The 15,796-nt window shown below is 39.0% G+C and overlaps 1 protein-coding gene across 2 annotated transcripts in view; it reads left to right on the forward strand.

Annotated features, from left to right (window-relative positions):
• TTLL11 (tubulin tyrosine ligase like 11) overlaps positions 1-15,796 on the forward strand; it is a 36,811-nt gene that overhangs the window by 3,478 nt on the left and 17,537 nt on the right. For both annotated transcript variants that reach the window (XM_032130689.1, XM_032130688.1), the window contains exons 2-6: positions 2,804-2,900; positions 4,275-4,408; positions 9,236-9,811; positions 10,381-10,476; positions 11,006-11,124. In XM_032130689.1, coding sequence (XP_031986580.1) covers positions 2,804-2,900; positions 4,275-4,408; positions 9,236-9,811; positions 10,381-10,476; positions 11,006-11,124 — 1,022 coding nt within the window. The remainder of the gene's footprint in view (positions 1-2,803; positions 2,901-4,274; positions 4,409-9,235; positions 9,812-10,380; positions 10,477-11,005; positions 11,125-15,796) is intronic.

Consider the following 15,796-nt stretch of genomic DNA (forward strand, 5'->3'; position numbering starts at 1 on the left):
ATTATAAGACATACAAAAAAAGGAAGAATACTCTGAACATTGGCAATACCAGTGAGCAGTTTATTCTGTGGCACTGATATGTGGGGAAGAGGTGAAGGAGTCCAAGACAGCAAATTGACCATTGAGATTCTATTACAGAAGCAAAAGACAGGAAAAGAAATCCAACTTTTTTTTTCAGCTTTGGGAATTTTGAGTAAATTAAATGATCAAGTGTGACAGGCCTGTGTGGGTGGACCTTTTAAGAAGCACTGCAGAATTTCCACACGTGTGCCAATTCTGCCGCTACACTGGACAATGGGATCCAGTGTATCAGATTCTTTAAATGAACATGATATGCCAAATGAAATAATGGGCACAAATTGAGCTTGCATCCCGAGTTTATTCATCACTTAATGAATTATTTCTTCAGCAAGCTTTCAATTACCAGGAAAATGGAAGAAGCAGATGTCCCAGGCATCAAATATCCCAGTGTTGAGCATTTCATTTGTCTCGCTGTTCCGGAGCTGCACAGAGGTGTAGGGAGTGTTTCAGGTTTTATGCTGGAAAAGCTGACGAGTCATTTAACTTGTCATTAAACATGATGGAACAGACTGATGTGACCTGCGAGACAGTTTAAATTATTGACTTCTTATCCAAAGGTAGAAATGACCTGTCAGACAGATTTGACTATGATGGATTATTAATCGTGTCAAAGTTGTAGAAACAACTCTATTCTCTTTATGGTTCCTTGTTTATTTTTTTCTGACAAATGTTGCCCAAATCTGAATAAAAAAGATTTACAAGATTTTAAAAAAGGGTGGCTCCAGCCACATTTACAACCTCCATCCCACTGTGGCTGGGACCACCTTGGCACTGGATAGTGCAGATCTGAGGCTATTCCACCTGACCCAAGGCAGCTGAAGGTACAAGGTTTTATGTCCATCTTTCTTTTTAGCCACTGCCCTGCACCAGGAGCTGGGAATGTGGTGCAAAGGCCTCTCCCACCACAGTAAGATTAATTTATATCTGCCTGGCACTGCCAGAGGCGCCAGATAATCAAACTTGTTGGCTCCTCTCCAAACACCACTCTTACATAAAGTGTACTGCAGAGGTTACAGAATCCTCCCCAGCTCATTCAGGAGCTGAGTTTGATCCCATTGTTGGATAAGTCCAGATAATCTTGATTTCTCAGGAGCAGGGCCCTTGCTGTGCTATCCCAAATTTCCAACAAGGGGGTGCAGTGCTTCCATCTTCCTGTCCAGAGCTGCTCACTCCTCATCTGCTGTGAAATTATTTCGGTGCAGTGTTTGTAGGGAGCTTTGATATCCCCTGTAGATGAAAGGTGTTATATAAATGCAAATTTTGTTCCTTTCATTTCAATTTCATTTAATAAATAAATAAATTGCTCAGGTTTTAGTGGGAAGGGCACTCTGAGACTGAATGCTGCATCTGTATTCTGGATATACCTGTGGAGAGAGGTTAAGGCCACTGATTGTCTTTCAGAGCCCAACAGAATTAATTTTCACTTGTACAAAAACAGATTTTGCAGGCTGAATAATAATGAAATAAGTGCAGAATCCACTGGCTCTTGTTAAATTGGGTTTCTCATCCCTGCAAGTAAGGAAACAGAAAGGATGCATTGCTCAATTAGCATTTTAAATTAATTTTTCAAGGCTATTTACTGAGGAAACTGAAATTTTAATTAAAGTAGCAAATAAAGTAATGCACTCAAAAGGTTTATGCAATTCTTTTTTCTGTCATACTCAAAGAAAAATAATCCACTGCTTAAAGAAATGTTTTAAAACAAGAAAAATTACATTTCAAGTAAAGAATAAGAAATATTCTTATATTATAATATAAGAATATTTCTTATATATACTGGGGTTCTTTCAATACATAAATGGTACTGGGTGATGAGGGTGATAGGTATTTAATGCAAACGTGTCCTAACATGCTAAATATAGCAGATTTATTTGAAAAAGGTGTAGCCTAGTAATAGAAGCTCTTCCTGTGAATGTATTCCACATGGTAGTTAAATGGCATCTTCATGGAGCTGCAGATGAAATGGTTTTTTTGGCTTGATAAATGGGGCCCTGTCGAAGAGAGTAAGTGAGAAAAAGAAGAGCACCTTCTTTACACAAAACTAATTAGGTTTTTTATAAACCACTTTACTACTATTAGAAACTTGCTCTCAGTAATTGCCAGTGCTGCTTCTGAGCTCTTCAGAGTGCTTAAAAAAAGGGTGATCTTTTTGATAATAGAAAACAAACTACAGTTTTCCAGTTTACGGTGAAATCTTGTGTGAATGGGAAAAGAACCTGAAATACTTAATATTGTTGAAATAATCGCCTTAGTTCTTAATAGTGGGAATACATATGCTCAACAAATGATTAATTGAATTGCAGGCTTTTATTTAAATTACAGGCTATTAGTACCAGAAAGGAATTAATACTGTAGAAATTAATACTTATAACTAGATATATATAAATGAATAATACAGTCATTGCACTTAAATATCTTGCTTTGAGTGTCCACTTTGCATTTATAACTTGTCTGTGGCTGATCAGAAGCTCAGGGCTTCTCAGTACAGCCCACACCTCAGTCATTTGGGCTTGGTTTCTAAAAACCTCTCTTGGTTTGTTCGCTTTAAAGTCTTGAGCTGGTCCAAATATTCTCAGTTTTGCAACCAAAATACAGAGCTTGTTTTCTTTTGACAGTCAGAAGACTGTTTTTGAATGGTTTATGCTTAAGATGAGTGTTTAAAAAAGACAGGAATGAACAGATATTCCCAGACTGCTCAAAACTTGTTGCCTCTCTTTTGCAGTTTCCATTAGGCCGCCGCTTGCCGTGTGACATCTATTGGCACGGGGTATCATTTCATGATAATAACATTTTCTCAGGGCAAGTCAACAAGTTTCCAGGTACTTCACTTCTCTTTCTAGTTTAAACAAAATGCTTTAAGAATGCTTTATTTGACCTAGTTCTGTGTTTCACTGGTTTTTAATGTGAATTATCTGCCTAATCAGCTGATAGTATTTTTGGCATATTACTGGGTTTAGTGGGTGATTTCTGCTGAGGGGGTAAGGATATCAGAGTGGGTGTCTTGAACAATTTCTGAACTGAAATTTGTTTTGGAGAGAAAGTGGTTTTGATGAGAAGAATACTTCATACACGTGAAGTTAGGAAAAAGAGGAGTGGTAGGCTGTAATTTAAGTGAAGGATGCAATTACTGTCTGTTATCTGGCACTGATAACAGTGCTGTATCTTTGGATTTGGTTTTGATTCAAAGTGGAAAGAATCTGTTTTGTTTCGTACTCTGACTTATCTCAGGGAGAAGATTGAAGCAGAATTCCTTAAATGGATTTTTTAATATTGAAGAGTTCATGTCAGTCCTCATCTTATGATGACTCTTCTACTTTTTTAAGCTCCTTTTTTCTCATTTAATCCCTGTTGAGATCTCTCTAAATAAGAGCTAAGAGCTTAGGTATTGACTTATATAAGCCCTTTACTTCAGATTTATGGCTGCTGTTAGTGTGCTGTGAGCATAAGAACCTCAGATATCGAACTCCAGCCTTTATTTACCCTGGCTTTCTCCTGCCTGAGGGAAGTTCCCACTTAGGTGTACGATGGTATTGTTTTCTGGTGGTTTGAATCAGTGTTAGATGAATATTACCTGTCTGTATTTTGGCTTCTACTTGGTGAACAAGTGGCTGCACAGGAAGCAAACCAGAGCCCTTCAGAGCTAGACCTGATTTCCAGGAATGTCGTGCTATTTTGATGCAGGGTTTTACTAGAAACTTTTCCATAAAAATAGCTTTTTAGTCATGTTCCAAATGGACATAAGACTTCAGCAAATGTTTGTTTGGCTGTTCACAAAATAACCTGTTCTTTGTGATGCAGGTACTTAAATAACTGCAAAGTAAACACAAAGTGGTTGATTACATTTAAGTTACATTTGTACCTATTCCTGGAATGATAGGTTAGAAAAATAATTTTGGATTATGGCAAAGGCACTAGTTAATATTTGACTAAAGCTTTCTGTCTCTTATTCTGAGCTGTATTTTTGAGAATTATTTTTTTTCTAGTATTATACAGAAACACATACAATAGGAAATAGGCTGGGGAATACCACAATTATTGTGTCAGATTTTAAATCTCAAAAGATGTTCAGCTTTATTGACAGCAATGACCAGAGTGCCTTCCCAGCAGGGTGAGTAATGATACTCTGAAATGATACGTTTACTGTTAGGATGAGACTTCAGAGTGGGGTTTCTGTCACTTTGTTCTCTTCCCAGGCATGACGGAGACCGTACGGAAGATTACCCTGAGTCGGGCCATGAGAACAATGCAAAGTCTGTTTCCTGTGGAATACGATTTCTACCCTCAATCCTGGATTCTGCCAGAAGAACTTTCCCTCTTTGTGGAAGAGGTACACAGTTTTCACTTTCAGAATACTACAGTGATCCATGACATCTTTTCCAGTTTGCCTGGGATCAGTCATGGTCTGGATGTCTGGATGTTAGCTTTGTTTGTTACATTCTGGAATAAGCTTCAAAACAACTCCACTTCTCTGCTGTGCCAGGAGAGGTGGCTGAAAATTGAACCTGATAGAACCATAAGCCCTTTCCCTGCATGTTCTGCTGGCCTGAGAAGGTTCCAGTACAGTGTGGCGAGTGTGGTGCTTCACCAGGTTCATTGTCACTGAAATCTTTTCAGTCCACTTGGCCCGAAGAGCATTTTGTTCTGTGCATTGTTAAATACACTCACATCATCTCATGTCAAACTGTTGTTTTGTTTAATACTCAGAATGTAATAAAATGCCATTCTTTTTCTGCTTTTTTGAAAAGGGTGATGCTGTGTGTTGGTGTTTGGTTTTGTTATTACAAATATTTTAAAATATAATATATGTTTGTTTAACCCTGTCTGACTCGTCCAGCATGTTCCTGCATCCTACAGTATGCTCTGCTTGGAAAAGTGAGAGCAGAAAGGTCTGGGCTTTAACAGAGTTCTGTACTGGGTGCAACTTTTTAGATAATTACCATATCTATAATCCAGCTGAATTCATTAACATATTTTAATAGATACTCTTCAAGTGGGCTGGGTCACTGCCATGGCACTGCTGCAAGACCAGTCTGTAAAAGGAGTGTAAATCATCCAAGCAGTTTAGCAAGGACAGGTAGATCAGTGCACATGGGCTGGAGGCAGACTGTGAGGAGGGTGCAGTGGGTGGTGGGGATGAGCCTTTTGGGAGCACAAGGCAGCGCTGGGCCAGGCTGAGCTGCCGGCGGCCCGCTCAGCCAGCCCCGTGCGCCGGCACCAGGTGGCACTGCGAGTTAACGCTGCTCTGCTTCCACTCCCTGCATTCAAACGCTGCCGTTTGTGTTCCAAGAGGAACAGATGTCCAGTAACACACTCCTAGGAGTTTCCTTTGCATATGTTCTTCCATCTGTGTTGGAGAAAAGCATAGTTCTTGTTATCAAACATTATATTTTATGTTGTAAGAGTTTATGTTCTACTTAACACAAGTTCGGAGTGTAACCCCTCCAGAACAAGAAAAAATACAACCCAAAACATTCCAAATCCCCTGTGAACCATAAAAGGTTCAGAGCACTTTGCACTTGCAGTTTGGTGAGTTCTCAGCAGGAGTTCTCCAGTCTTTTCTGTTGTTTATTTGTTCATATGTGGTTTTGTTTGCTTTGCAGCCCTAGTGTTGCCAAAACCGTCAGCTCTCCGAGTCTGCATTTCAGCTTGTTCACAACAGACAAGTGGGGATCAGCTTCAGTGGTGCCTGCATGTCAGACATGTCCCTGGAGGAACTGGGACACGCTGGAATATGTTAGTTATCAAAAGTCACAAACTGTGTCAGTGCAGGTGTAGGTTAGACACGAGAAGATGGTTTGGTGCTGTTCATAGTGTAGGGTTTTGTTGCAAAGGTCTGGATGGGAAATGAGCACCTGTGAGATTTTGCCTGTAATTGAAATGATTATTGAAAGAAGAAACTCCTTGAGAATTTAAATCTTGCTGCTTCCCCCATTTGCACTACAACATTTCAAAACAATTTCTCAAATATCCTTATTGTGCCTCATTTCTGTAGTCATGATAGTAAACGTTTTCATACATACGTATCAGTAATGAAATCAAATGCTGTCAGCTTTCCCCTATACCTAGATTCAGGTAGAAAACACTACAGGTAATCTAATATTAATTTTCTGTGCTTTGAAAGCCAGTAATTGAGAAAACTGCACTGGAGTTGTGTTGGATGAGCTTCATACTGGAAATATCAACAAAAAGGTAGTTCCCTTAATTTCATTTATATTGAAATGAGATGGTGATGGGTGTTTTCATCAAGGGCTTAAAAGTTCATTTTACTAAGTAAATATATATTTAGCTATTTCCAGTATTCACCAATTTTTTACTTTCTAAAACATTTTGTACTAACATGTCACTGTACCAGAAGATGAATTACAGATAAGCAAATCTCTCAGGTGCTGCAGTCATCACTTCTTCACTAGCAGGGAAGAATATGTTGGAATGTGTGTGCTGAGGACATTTCCAACATGAAATTCCAATTTCTGAAGAATAACTAGCTTGGGATTCAAAACAGGACCTTGATTGTTCTCATACTTCCTTCTTTGTGTTGTCTGTGAGGATGATGAATAGGCCAGTATGATTAATTTTTAATAAGAATCTAATTTGGATGGTCTAATTTCCAGCACAGCATATTTTTGGTGGTTTAATCAGGTTTTCAGCTTTTGGAGACCTCTTAGGCATAGGCATGAATATTCTAGTCTTTGTGCTGTCAGATCTTATAGCCCATTATTTGCATTTTTTCCAGAACACCATATTCATTCAGCCTGTGTTTCCTCATGAAAGCCAAACCTGCAGATTTTCACCAAGCTCTCATCTTGCTGTTAACTGTGCATGGTCAACATGCTTTTTAAAGATAATTTCTTTCTGTCAAGCAAAGGACACAGAAATATCTCATTTCATATAAAGTCATTTTCCTACATGACTGAATTTTCTAAGTCTGGACAAGCCTCCTCATAATGAGAATTTGAAAGAATATAGTTGAGGGGATTGTGGAGAATTGGAAGGTGACTCTTGGGAATTTCCTTGAAGATCAAGAAACCGTCTGTTTCCTTCAAGACAGTAAATCTGCTAAAAAACAGACTGACTCTGGATTACTATTCCCCCTTTCCCCACCAGCCTATCTTCATCTGCCATGTGTAGGTTTTGATGGACTAAAAAGCCTCAATAATATCCAGGCCTCTTAATCCGTTAAAAAAAAGGAATAGAAAATGGTGAAAAAAATTATTTGCTTTTCATTTTAAGAGGAGATCTCAGAGGCCAGTGATTGTTACAATTTTTAAAAGCAAGTTCTTTTGCATCTTCAGCAATAGTCCCTGAAAAGCATCATCTCTTTTGGAAAGGTGCTGCTGGAGCAGAGCAGACGTAGCCTGAGGGGTGAACAGCAGACACGGGACTGGGAGGCAGATTCTTCCACCTGGTGTCACAGCGGTTCTTTACTACTTTCTGCCCCAGGAGGGCATTATTGGCACTTTGTATGTTCAACAGGAGTCCCAGCAGGGTGTGTTTGGTCATGGAGGGTTAAGATTAACCAGGTGTCTCTCTGTGGTGCTGACTTTAACAACGGTGAACCAGAGAACTCCTCTGCTCTGCAGGGTAATGTCACATCAGGGGAAGATTATTCTATAGTGGTAAAAAGACTAGGACATAAATCCTGCTTTCCTTCTTTGCCCATCTAGGCCTGCTGATCTACTTGGACCTATTTATCCACATGCCATTTATGTAAGCCTGACCTCCACTGAGGCGTTTTATCCCTCAAAGTGACCTATTTTGAAGAAGGATCTTTCACTGAGTCAGTGTGACGCCTGTCCGTGAGAAAAATCCTAGTCTGGATAATGGATCTTGAATTTCTGCTGCAGCTGGTAGGAAGGCTTTTAGCAGGGTGACTCTCAATGAAATAAATAACTGGGTAGGGTGGAGCCAGAAGCCCTTGAGGCCTTGGGAATCTCACTGCTAACACAGCTGGGCCTCTCCTGGGGGTCAGCAGCCTGATGTCACAGCAGAGGTTGCTGCTTTAAAATCACAATGATCTGACCATGCTCAGTCTTTTCCTGTGGGCTGATTTTTTCCTCTTTCATTCTGCAGTGCCAGTGCTGATGGTGGCAACTGATTTGTTCTTTCTTTGTTAGCTTGTGTTCCTCAGGCTTCTAAAAGTCAATCTGCAGTTGTTGCTGGTGAGCCGCAGGGTAAAACCAGATCTCTGACTCGGCTCAGCACGTGCCTGGCTGAAGGGAGAGGGAGAGCAGCTGCAGGGCTGGTGCCCTAAAATGTGGGAATGCAAGAAAGGAGCGGTCAGTGCTGAGACATCCCTCTGGTTTGGAAGGAAGAGGTTTTGAGTGCTTTATTGTCCTGAATCCCATGAGTACCTGATAAACCTGCTAGCCTGCATCCTGCATTTCTTTAGCTGCTTTCTTTGTTAGGGCTCCCCTTTCTTTCTCAATTTCATTTCTGATTGAGGCATCCCCATCTCTGCAGTTCTGACTTTTGCTGTACAAGTAATAAATAAACTAGAATTTATTTAGGCAGTGGGGAATATGCATGTAACATGAAAGCTCTGATATTCAGCAGATGTATCAGTGACATAGTTAATTATACCTGTACATGGTTCAGCATTCCCCAGGTTTATTAACACTGGGGATCTGATGGTGAAAAATTTTCAGTGGTGGAAAAAGGTATTGTTAGTGGCCAATTTTTACTTCAGTTTTCCTTCTTCTGGTAGTATTTGCATTCATACCTCAATAAATAAGGCACCTTTCCTTAAGTTAATGATTGTCTTTGTCAGTAGTTGTTCAAAATGCAGCACGAAAGTTTAACTTTGCAGTTTCATGTACATTAGTGACTACTAGAATGGATCTCATGAGATATACCACATTTCCTTCTGTAAATTGGAACAGAACATTAAAAAGAAGTTCCTGAAATGATTTATACAACGGCTTGTTAAATAAAATGACCTTTTGTCTGTACTAGTAATTCCCTACTTGTGCTTTTTTGTTTCTCCTTGTGCTTAGTGTGTCAGCACTGTTTATCTTCTGCCTTTTTTGCATGGTGTTTACTACTCTGGTGATGTGATCATGCTATTTTTATTTATTTTTGTTTGCTGGCTTTCACAGTATCAACCCTTCTTCGCCTCCCCAGTTAGTGCCTTTCACTGTAATGCTTTTCCTTCTAGGTTCGTATGATGAAAGACAATGATCCATCCTGGAAGCCTACTTTTATTGTAAAGCCTGATGGAGGCTGCCAGGGGGATGGAATCTACCTCATCAAAGACCCAGGTGACATCAGGCTGATGGGGAGCATCCAGAGCCGGCCAGCTGTGGTCCAGGAATACATTTGCAAACCACTGCTCATGGACAAACTGAAATTTGATATTCGTCTCTATGTCCTGCTGAAATCCTTAGAACCCTTAGAGATTTATATAGCCAAAGATGGACTTTCTAGATTTTGTACAGAGCCCTATCAAGAACCCACTCTCAAAAATTTGCACCAGGTTTTTATGCACTTAACCAACTATTCACTAAATATCCATAGCGGGAATTTCATCCATTCTGACAGTGTAAACACTGGCAGCAAGAGGACTTTTTCAAGCATTCTGTGCAGACTGTCTTCCAGAGGAGCTGATGTCAAAAAGCTCTGGTCAGATATAATTTCATTGGTGATTAGAACAATTATTGCACTGACACCAGAACTGAAAGTTTACTATCAGTCTGACATACCAGCAGGAAAACCTGGGCCAACTTGTTTCCAGGTAAGTTGGAATTTCTGCCAGGAATGCAGTTACTTCTATGCATAGATTAATTTTCTTTAATGTGTTTTATGCCTTTTCCAAAGGGCTTCTCTAGTTATGGTGGTGCTCACTGGTGGGAGCTGAGAGCTCAGAGCTCCTCACCCAAGTCAAACCTCAGTCTCCTGACCTGTGTTACTGCCAGCCCTAAGGAAATACAGAGAATTTTCAGTGGATGTAGTTTGTTAGCAACAGTATTCACTCCAGATTCCATCTTCTGCATGTTAGAAGTGAAGCTTTGCAGGTTCCTAACACAGTTTTGGTCCTGGCAATTTTAAGATCCTCTCGTCACGGGTGCCAAGATTCCATATTGGCAGATGCAGATATTTAGGGATGGGGATGGTGTGAAAGGAGCCATTAGTATGGGAGACAAGTGGCTTCTGGAGTTATTCAGCACTATGTGGAGTTTCTCAGTTATTTCTTTTCTGCCCCTCAAATGTTTCTTCCTCCTTAGTGTTGCCATATGGACAAACAGTGCATTCTGTAGAACACTGTGAGTAGAACTGAAGTAACATATTGCTTGTTATGCACAGATTTTAGGGTTTGACATTCTCCTAAAGAAAAACTTGAAGCCCATGTTACTGGAAGTAAATGCAAACCCCAGCATGAGAATAGAACATGAGCAAGAGGTAAGAGTTCTCAATGTGATGTTGGAATGAAATTGCTTAGGTTGGGTTTTCTGGGCTTTTTTCCTTGTTTGAAAGATGAAAGCTGTCTGCTAATATGAAACCTCCAAGGTTCTCTGTAATTTTCTGCTTTGAAATCATTGCTAATCTTATACGTAGGAAATATGACTTATTGGAATTGTGAAAGCTCTCCATCATCTTTGTCATAAATGCATTTATTCATCATCTCCTGCAGTCGTTAATTGTGTTTAGGGGATTGTTAATAATCTTTTTAATGTTTGTATACATAATATAAACGGTAACATCGGCAGCAATCTTTTTTTAAATATTTCAGTTTACTAGAGAAATTTGCCACATTTTGTTGTAACATCATACTGAAAATGCAAAGGTATTTGTGCATCTTTGAAGCAGTATTTTTGTAATCCATCATCGTGTATTTAAAATATAGATGAAGTGCATGAAGTTTGATCAAATGTGGAATAAACCACCCTTAGTTCTGTAGTGAATAACTGTATCCCTCTGTGATGGAAAGCTTTCTCCTGGAGTATTTGAAAACGTCCCAAGCCCTGTTGATGAAGAAGTGAAAGTTGCTGTCATCAGAGACACTCTGAGGCTGGTGGACCCTCAGAAAAAGAAGAGGAAAGATACCCAGTAAGTGTGTGTTGATTTTCCTTGGTTTTGCATCAGTGTCTTGCATTAAGTAGAAAAGTGAAGTACTGCTTTTTCCTGAGAAGGTCCACAAGCTGATAGTAAATCAGGATATACCAGTTCCTCTGGAATATCTTATTCTGAACTGGTGCAAACAGTTCAGTAACTCAGATTTATTTATTTGTGCTTCTACTTGAGGCCTCCTTTTTTTATCCAAAACAGTCATGAAATATAAATTTGTGTATTAATTTGCTTGCAAGTCACAAATTACTCTGAATGAATATTGTATTTAAAAATTGCTTCCTTAATCTGTGATAATAAACAGAGTTAAATTTATGATCTAGGAACGAGAGGAGCTGCCTGAAGCAGCTTGCACAGGAATGCCTGTGGTGGGATCAGGCTGAGAGCAATCATATCTTCTTTTTTGATGAAACACTTTATTTTAAGCAGTTCCTTGAAGACATGAAAGGGTGATTTTTTTTCTTTTTTATTTTTTCCCTAGAAATTCTTGCTCATAGGTCTGCCTCCATGCTAGAGTACCCATTTTGTTCTTCTCTGGGCACTCAGTGGTAACCTGAAATGTTACTCACATTCCATAATGATTTCAAGTGCAAATTTGCTGTCCTTTTGTAGACAGAGGCCCATGAACAAGACATGACTGATAATACTAACAAGTTCTGTATTATTGTAATATTATTATCAGATCAAACGCTTCCTTCAAAGGCAGTGCCACACGCAGAGGTTGCTGTGGTCAGTGTACAAAACGTTTTGCAAAGCAATTTAAACTCTGTGTTGCCTGTACTTAACCTCTACCCTTAAAGATTACTTCAGTGCTTGGAGCTGAAAAAGATAATTTTTTAACCTGTAATTATGTAACTAGTCATGTCGGTTTTTTCTGCTGAAGTTATGTCAGGCATTCATTAGCTACATATTAGATATGGAAAAAAGGCAAATGATAATTACAAATAAATTGCTAGAGGATGCCAGTGTGTGTGGAAGGCTCATTCAACTGAGGATTCTTCTCTGATACATTTTGAGTGCTAAATAATTTCTAACAGGATTAGTTGGTGATGAGATAAACCACTGGCTCTTCACAGCAAGAACTCATCAGTGGTGCAGCTTTTCTTTCAGGCTAATCTGGTTAACAGAGCATCCTGTAGATGAATATTTCTGTGTCTGCACCATCAGTCAGCCTGCAAAGGGCAATGCCTTGGGACCTGTTGGTGAGCATGTGCAGGAACTCATGTGACAACTGCCCACCTTTCCATTGACATTTACCCCTTCTGCTTCCACGTGCTTTTTATTGAACTGGGGATGGCATGTGGAACTTCAAGCAAAACTTGGCCTATTGATAGAAAAAAAAAAGTCTGAAAGAATTGGTGTTCTGACAGCTAACCAGCAGCAAGCCTCACAGACTCAAGTTTTGATGCTAATTAAGTAAGGGGCAATCATCTCAGTAAGGTTTTAGCAATATATATAACATAGAGTTTGAACACACAGGGGAAATACTGAGAAGTCTGAGCCACATCTCAGGTAAATATTCTGCTGTGGAGATGGATTTGATTTCCTTCTAATTATCTCCCAGATTAAAATAAATGAGGCATCTAAATGAAAGTGAGTTTTAGAAGTCATCCTGAAGTACTTCATTATCAGGAAAGATTAACAGCTGAGATTTTTTTACGTTTAATTTTCCCTCATCTTCACAGGTGTTTTGATTTTTTTTTCCTCCTTCCTATCATGTGATGTATAATATTGAAAAAAAGGTTAAGCTGAATAAGATCAGTTTATCATTCCATACATATCTCTTAATTTTTCCAGCACAACTCCAGTCTTTACATGCAGGGATTGCTGGTAATTATCGTGGCAGTGCCAACAATTAGTGATTGAAAATCGGCAGTGATACATGTTCAAGTCAATGTATTTAAATATGCATGGTGGCTTTTCTTCCACAGCAGAACTGATCTTTTCCTAGTTTTAAGTCTCTTAATGTGGAACTCAAGTTTCACTTGTCATTAAGAAATTAAAACATTTAATAAAATAACATGGAAGTTACTCACTCTTTGCTCTGTTTGTGTGGCAGTGCTGTTCTCATGGATTTTAAGGCTTGAGCAGATGATGGCAAACATCCAGGCCATTGACATGCTGGAGCAAACCCAGTGCTTTGTGTGACTGAAACTTGTCTGAAGCTTGTGTAGTAATTATTAAACTTGCTCTGGATTCACTCCTTACAACAGAGGTGCTGTTCACAGCCTGCTGAAGGTGGGATAAGGCTTCAGCTAAAGGAAATTTGCACAATTAAATGAATGGTCTAATGACGCTGAACAACATGTAAAGTAAATCAACGTTACTTATATAAACAGCAGTTTAATTAAGATAATCACTGATGCAAATCATTGTGTATGTTGTGCCTCCAACAGAAAATCCATTTCAAAAGGCTTTGCAAACTTTTATTTTTCTGTGCCTAATTTGTAATCTCGATAGTAGTAAAAAGGTTTTAGTTTCACTGTTTGTTTAATTATTAGCAATATATTCTTCTTCAAATTGCGTTAGTTTGGAGGAGCAAAAAGGAGTCTCAGTCTCATGTAAATGCTGTGTATTCTCCACTGGATGTCAGATGTTTGGAAGTATAATGGCAAGCTGGGAGGATCATTTGGAGCAGGACTGCTCAGCATGTTCTAGGAAGATCATTTATATCATCTCAAAAATGCTAATGACCCACTTTCCTGTCCTGTCAAAAATATTTATGCCCTAGTTTATTAATGCTAATTAATCCAGCAATAATAAGGACCTCTTTGTATTTTGGTTGCTGTTGTTTACTCTGTATCCTAGTGTGATCTCTTGCATTTACATGCCTAGTTTCTTACATATCTCAAGACAGAAAACAAGCATTTTATTCTTTTGATAAAGAAATCATAGCGTTATGGCATGCGTGTCATTAGAAATATGAGTTGCTCATGGAATAAAATCTGCTTTTTCCTTGCTAGAGATGATGAAGGTGCAGCCCCCTAAGTAATATAATGACTTTTATTCAGCTCTGAAATAGCCATTGACAGAAGAAAGAATTGAAACACTTTGGAAATGAAATGTAATTTAATCTATGGCTGTTACAAAAACAATCAATTCCTTGTGCCCTCCAAACGGAATGCTTTTGGTTTATTACCTATCACGCCCTTGCTGTTTCATTGCTAGTTTATCTTTTCTTGGGTGCTGTTCTCTCTCACTGCCACTGCAGTGCTTTTTTCCATTTGAAACCAGCCTTGAAATTTATTTGTGATGTTCTGATTATTTTTTTCCCCTTCTTTTTAAAATATGTCAGGTGCAATTCTCTTCTCTGGGTTCTGTGGCTCTAGCAAATGTCAAATATGGTTAACTAATTTCCTGAGCAGGAAGAACCCCAATGTGGTCGCTCTCAAATTTTTGCAAGATCAGCATGCAAACACTGGCTAATGTCACTCTGTTCTGAGAGCACCCTGTAAATATTAATGTCTGTCAGACTGACTTTTTTATTTTGTTCTTTTGGTTTTAGGAAGAAATTCAGTCAAGGTTTTGTAGAACTTGCTACACAAAAGATCATCTTCTTTTGCACAAAACAAGATAGTTCATTTTTTCCACTGTTGATTACACAACTTTCTCTCTTGAAATGATTCCTTTTTGAGATAGAGGAAAAAAGTGAATAGTTTCTAGGAGGAGAATGGGATCTGTATTTAATGAAAACATGAATTAATTTCTGGTCATTCTACTTAACGTGCTTTCTGCCTGAAATGTGACTTATTTTAAAGTGGCAGCTTCTGCAGGAGATGTCACCTGCTGTGCTAGTGACCGAGGGGTCTGACCTTGTCACTAAACTGCAAGAGGAATTTGGGTCTTTTCTTAAACAGGCCTCTCAATAATGGTTCTCTTTTGTATGTTCCAAAGACATTTTCCAAATTCTAATGCTGTTTTTAATTTCTTGATTTTGAGGAGCAATTTTGTACTTTTTAAAGGAAAGTCAGGAAATCACCTGTTCAACTGCATTCCATTTATTTTCCAGATATTTTTCTTCAGTTTCATAACCTCCCCTGATGTTTGAGTCATGTTTAATGGAAAAATGAAAATACACTGTGCAGAGATGTCTCAAGAGTATGATTAGCCTAGATTTTGTTGATGATAAAGTCATTCTTGCCATTTATTACTGTGTTTATCTCACTATCCGTATTGTAAGGTTATGATTGTGTGACAGGGGTGGTTTAAGAGGGTCAGAAACTCAATGCACAGGCATGTGGAGAGGCTGGATAGGAGAATGCTGGTGCTGCAGCTATCACTGATCAGAAAATAATGACTGTTCTTCAGGCTGGCTGTAATGTATCTTAGTTTCCGCTGCTGTGAGCAACTGTATTATGTTCCTCAGGGATTCATCACTCAGGGTTGTCAGTGCCTTTTGCATTATATGGAGTGAGTTCAGTGCCTATCAAAATAAGCATGTAATAAACCCAGCTATGGAAGTATCAGTGTTTGGGTTTCCATTTGCTAATTGACTTTAGGAGCTGACTGCCAGAGCTTTCAATTGATTCCTGTATCCCTTTCCTTGCAAGTCTGCCCAGGTTTGCAGCTATTCAAATGCCTCTCAAGCACCACCTCTTCATTCCAAGCCTTATTTCTGCCTGAGACTATAAACTCATATGTGTGGCTTTCTGGA

The sequence above is a fragment of the Corvus moneduloides genome, chromosome 21 (assembly GCF_009650955.1).
Source record: "Corvus moneduloides isolate bCorMon1 chromosome 21, bCorMon1.pri, whole genome shotgun sequence".
NCBI lineage: Eukaryota > Metazoa > Chordata > Aves > Passeriformes > Corvidae > Corvus > Corvus moneduloides.